The sequence below is a fragment of the Panicum virgatum genome, chromosome 6N (genome assembly GCF_016808335.1).
Source record: "Panicum virgatum strain AP13 chromosome 6N, P.virgatum_v5, whole genome shotgun sequence".
NCBI classification, from domain to species: domain Eukaryota; kingdom Viridiplantae; phylum Streptophyta; class Magnoliopsida; order Poales; family Poaceae; genus Panicum; species Panicum virgatum.
The window spans coordinates 10,876,122-10,882,143 of NC_053150.1; the positions used below are offsets into that span (position 1 = coordinate 10,876,122).

At 43.8% G+C, this 6,022-nt stretch overlaps 1 protein-coding gene across 1 annotated transcript; it reads left to right on the plus strand.

The window, feature by feature from the left end:
* The first annotated feature begins 2,330 nt into the window (after positions 1-2,330).
* Positions 2,331-3,921, plus strand: LOC120680066 (ubiquitin carboxyl-terminal hydrolase 5-like). Its single transcript, XM_039961709.1, has 3 exons — positions 2,331-2,818; positions 2,908-3,056; positions 3,240-3,921. The coding sequence occupies exons 1-3, from the start codon at positions 2,627-2,629 to the stop codon at positions 3,667-3,669; spliced, it is 771 nt and encodes a 256-aa protein (XP_039817643.1). The 5' UTR covers positions 2,331-2,626; the 3' UTR covers positions 3,670-3,921.
* Positions 3,922-6,022: the final 2,101 nt, after the last annotated feature.

Consider the following 6,022-nt stretch of genomic DNA (forward strand, 5'->3'; position numbering starts at 1 on the left):
TGTTTAATGAAGTGTGCCTTTGCAACCGGATCTATTTCCGGCTTCTTGTTCGCAGCCTCCCTCAGTAGCTTGCGCTTTAGCAAGAAGGTTTGAAACGATTCTTCTGCCTCTTCCTCTTCTGTAGCCTTCGCTTTCTTCTTTCTTTGCTGCTTATGAGATGGTTGGACCGAAGGTACCGTGTATGCCTTCTGTCGCTGACTCTGATTCTGTTGTGCGGCTGGTGATGATGCCGGAATTGGCTCGCTTTGTGCGGCTGGTGATGGCGGATCCTGTGCGGCTGGTGATGGCGGATCCATGCTGGGGTCCCGTGCAGGCGGTGGAGAAGGTGGGCCAACACTAGGATTCCTGTCATCTAGCATTGGTGATCTTTGCCTTGAGCACCGAGCAGAATCTGTGGCTGCTTGCACCAATCTTATGTCGCGCTTTGGCCACGCGATCCATGTGTGTACGGCATGTTGTAGTTCTGTTTCTTCAGGACCTATAGGGATCGGGAGGTCCATGTCTTCCCAGCGTTCTTCAGTAATTCGGTCAACAAAGACTCTGGCGAATCCTTCAGGAATCGGCTGGCAATGTATTGTCCCGCCCTCTTCTTGGACTTCCACATAACCCTCAGCACAAACTTTGAGCTTTTTCCCATAAAGAACTAGAAGCTCACATTGGGTCCTAACGGTGATGTCGTCAATGGGGTCCCTCGGCCTGTCGGCACCCAAATTAGGGTGCTCTGTGGAAGCAACACTGCTACGACGCTGAGAAGGGGGGCTAACCTCCACATTGGCAGCTGGTTGGTCCGAGCGTTGCCCAACTGTTGCCTCAAGTGACATTATCCGATTTTCTAGGCTACGGATCTTCTCTGTCACTACTGCCTTGCTTCTGCATCGGCTTCGGTAGGTTTCGAGATCTCCGGAAAAGCCATATTTCCATGGAACTACGCCCATGCCTCGGGTCCGTCCAGTGTGTTCCGCATTCCCAAGAGCGTAAGTCAGCTCGTCATTCTCTCTGTTGGGCTGGAAGGTTCCTTCTTCCGTACGCCTCATTGCGTCGTCGAGTCTTTGGGCAGCCTCTCTTAGTACGTCGCTAGTCACAAACATTCCAGTGTCGGGGTCTAGTGTGCCTCCATGAGCATAGAAGTAATACCTTGCTCGTTTGGGCCAACTCAAGGTCTGCGGTACGATTCCTTTTACAATTAAATTATTTTCCATCTTTTCCCATTTCGGAACAGCAACCTTATAACCTCCAGGCCCAAGTCTATGGAAGTTTGTCTTTTTGCTAGCATTCATTTTGCCTTGAATCGAGGCTGCCATGCTATCAGCACTGTGCTTGTAATTCACGAATTCATTCCACCACTCTCGTTGCTTCTTCCAGACTTTATCAAAATCTGGTGTGAGGCCCTTGTTGACAAAGTTTGCGACCAATTTTTTCTTGAACGAGGCGAACTGAATTGCCATCTTCTTAAATGCCCATCCCTTTACTTTGTCAGCTTTGCCTGGGGGAAAGTTGAAGTGCAACGACACCTCTTTCCATAACAAATCTTTCTCTGAATCTGGCACGATATCTTCAGGTCGATCAGAGACTTTATTTTTCTTCCAAAGCTTATACTTTATGGGGACACTTTCCCTAACAAGATATCCCAATTGATTTACAAATGTTGTCTTAATTTGACCAGGGGCTAGTGGCTCGCCGGTTGCTTCGTTGATCTCCGTGATGGTCGTACATCCTACCATCTTCCTCTTGGAGCCACGTTTCCGTTTAGGCTTCGTCGATCCTGATGCCTGAAAGAATCGCAAATTTATCAAGCGGGTTGCTAGCAACTAGTGGACGTCGCGGCAGGTATGCGTAACCTTCATAACCCGCAAGCAAGGGTTCCAGATCGAAAATTATCATGATATTAGGTAACTTATTGACTGAAACATTCATAAGAATTTATAGCTGGAGCACGACTCCTTACACAAGGACTGAAATCATCAACAAAGCTAGCAACATAACACAAATAGTTACCTAACATATCTTGCTCCTAACATATATATTGACAAAACGTTTATCCTGATGCCTGAAAGAATCACTAAACTTTTATACCTCGGCTTCCTCGACATTTCCTTCTTCCTCCCCACTAATATCTTGCTCCTCGTCGCCATGATAATGCAAGTTTAAAAATTGGCTGCCATCGTTCTCGTCCTCATCAAACTCTGGAGCTATGTGCCCAGTACTACCACGAATGAGCTCGTGCATTAACTCGTCTTGGTTGTCCGTAGGATCCATTTCCACTGCCTGAAACAATAAAAAACAAAGAGAGTGTAGGATTAGCTGCATTAGACTTATATTGCTATCTGTGTATTTACTCTTGAGTGTAGGATGTTTCTTGGATATATGTATAGATACTTGTGTATCTTCCCTTTTGGGCACTGTAATTCATTTGAGCTGCATACCTGTCACAACTCACAAGGTGCACACATCTGCATGTTGCATGCGAATTGACATGTTTTTATCTCAGGATTTAGTTCCTCCTAATTAGGTTCTCTGCCTGATTATTGCTAAGACACTTCCTTCTATAATCATTTTCCAGGGCCAATACAAGTCAACTTTGGTCTGCCCAGTCTGTGGAAAGGTTTCAGTGACTTTTGACCCGTTCATGTATCTTTCCTTGCCCTTACAATTTGCATCAACCCGGAGCATGACTACCGTGGTTTTTACTTGTGATGGAAGTGTTCCACCAACACAATTCACTGTAAATGTACCGAAGCAAGGTAGGTGCAGGGATCTATTACAAGCCCTTGGCAATGCATGCTCACTTAAAAAAGTGGAGAAACTTCTAATTGCCGAGGTTCGTCATTATGCTTACTTGACCTAATGTACAGGTTGGCAGGTTTATTGATCATCTGTACTTATAAATTTCCTTGAATTTATCTACAGATACGGAATCATAAGATCTACCGTTTTCTTGATGATCCAGTGCTTCAACTGTCTACAATAAGCGATGATGACCGACTGGCAGTATATAGGCTCCCGAAACTGGAAAAGAGGGCCAATTATATTCAGTTTGTGCATCGCCGTGAAGACTTGTAAGCAAAATGAAAAAGAAACTTATGTACATTTATCTTCTTGCTAGAATTACAGCTGTAGTGGCTTGCTTGGTTTTTATTGAAGTGAACCTGACATATGCCATGGCAATATGCTGCTTACATGATTAGCATAAATACTTGTTGCGAATTCATTCTGATAATATTATTCTTTGCTATTTGTAGGGATCATGCAAACAATAACAGTTTGGCATCTTGGAAACCCTATGGTGTTCCTCTTCTTGCACAAATACCTCGCAATGAAACTGTAACAGGTTTTGATATCCATGAGTTGGTTCATAAAATGCTTGTGCCCATGCTAAGAAATCAGGACTCACCACAGTTGGCTGCCCAAAATTCTCCCTCCTTGCATAGTTATAATACTGACAGCAGCAAATTGCAGCTACAATTGATTGATGATAGCAACACAGTCATAGGAAAATTGAATGATTCTATCAGGGTCCCACAATCTTCACTTGCAACAATATTTTTTATCAATTGGTCCAAGGAAGATATGAAAAAGATTAACACTGATCATTTAGAATACCTTCCAGAGGTGTTTATGTATGCTCCTCCTGCCAAGAGGAGGATTATTTGCTATTATGTACTCGCATAGGATTATTGTAAATGAGCATTTGGGATGGACATTTCCTACAGCTACAGTTTATTTTAATCCTGCAAAAAAAATCTGGCTACTACATAGTTGCTTTTTCTGGTTTCAGTTTCACTAGCATCATGTGTTGATTTTACTGAGTTCTGATGGTAGTCATGTAGGGTGAACTTGCATTAGCTTTTGGTGAGCTACTGAGAAAACTCTGGGCTCCTGGAGGACGTGGCCCAGTTTCTCCTAGACCATTCAAAATGAAGCTTTCTCGGTTTGCATCTCAGTTCAGTGGATACAACCAGCATGATTCACAGGTTTGGTTGTCTCTTTAGATTGGTGTTCCATCTTATTATTTTTTCTTTCCTGCATCTGTACCTTGACAAAATACTGCAGGAGCTTTTGGCATTCCTCTTGGATGGACTCCATGAGGACTTGAATCGTGTGAAACATAGACCTTACATAAATTCTGGAGATGCTGATGGACGATCAGATGAAGAAGTTGCAGATGAATATTGGGCAAATCATATTGCTAGAAACAATTCAATCATTGTTGATGTTTGCCAGGTTAGTTCTACATATTGGTGTGACACATTGGTACCTGATAAATTCTAATAGCCAATTGCAATTCAGGAATTCAGGAATGCACTGAATCAATGCTGATGGACATATTGTTGATGTTTTTGTATTTGCACTGAATTAAGGAATGCATATTCCTCTAATCTGTTCACTCAAATTTTAGAAAATATTTATGAGACAAGAAGCAAGAGCTTTACCTGGGATTGGGCGAAGAGGAGGCCGGCGCCGTTTCCGGTGAAGCGCAGGGCGTTGGGGCGGCGTCGGGGCGGCCCCGGGACGAGGTTGCGCCGGCGAGGCACCAGGCGGCGACGACGACGAGGCGCGCAGTGGCGCGGCCGAGGACGACGAGGTCGGGGCAGCGCGCGGGCTGGGGCAGGGCGGCGTCGGGGCGGCACCGGGGGACGAGCTCGCGCTGGCGCGGCGGGGGACGCGAGTGCTGCGCGGCCGGCACGGCGTGCCGGGCCGGGGAGGTCGACGACGACGCGCGGCGGCGCACGCGGGGGAGGGACGGCCGGGGACGGGGGCGGCGGGGAACGTCGATCTGAATTTTGTGAAGTGTGGGAGAGAAGGGATTTATGGGGGGAGTGCTCGGTTAGTGCCGGCTAACAATACCAGCCGGCACTAACATGCCCTCTGTGACGTCATCTGGCCATGTTAGTGCCGGCTGGTAATTCTAGCCGGCACTAATGTTCGTACGTTAGTGCCGGCTAGAATTACCAGCCGGCACTAACCTGTCCCACCTGGCGCGAACCAAATTTTGCCCGCCCCAATTCTCTTTTACACAAAATCTTTAATATTAATAAATTTATTCGTAATAGGCTTAATAATTAGATTAACAAAACAAAAATTGATGTCTTGTTTTTTTAAGTATATTGTTAATTATATCTACACAATAAATAGTAATTGAAGTAAATGAATGAATATGCTTGCATTATCAATTATGTGTAGTTTATACGGTTTATATGTATATATGCTTCTGTTATTCATAATAAATCGAAAATATTTCATTTTTATCCATGCAAAAATATTCAAAAAACTTTTCAGTAATAGCTTATACAATGATGTAATCAATTCGCAAATTACTTGATTATTTATTTGTAATTTATTGTTTCAACGCTTCTAGTAATGCAAAATTAGTGAAAGTAAATAATATTTATACCATGCAAAAATATAATATTATCTGAAGATGATATTGTGTTCTAATTGCATGAATAGTATCGAGAATTGAGATAAATACGACACGATGTGTTACATTACATCACTTAATGAGAAAATACAATATATAATTTATATAAAACTACTACTCATTATCATTATCTACTGCAACATTGATGATCTTCTTTTTGACGAAAGTGCCTTGCGCGTGATCACGGCGTAAGTAAGGCATGTCCTCTTTGGATAAGAGGATGCTGGGGTCAACGTCAACTGAGAATGGAGGAAGGTCATCAATCTGGTCATAATCTTCCGAATTGTCCGAAATATCATCAACTCCAATAACTTTTCTTTTTCCTGGAAGAACTATGTGCCGTTTCGGCTCATTTCCAGCCTTGTCTGCTTCAGGCGTCTTATCCGACTTTTTCTTCGGTTTGCTCGACATATCCTTCACATAGAACACTTGTGTCACATCCTTGGCTAGAACGAATGGTTCATCTTTATATCCAATCTTTTTAAAGTCAACTATGGTCATCCCATACCGGTCCTTCGTTACGCCTCCTCCAACCACCCATTCGCAACGAAACAGAGGGACAACTATGGGTCCATATTCAAGTTCCCATATCTCATCTATGAC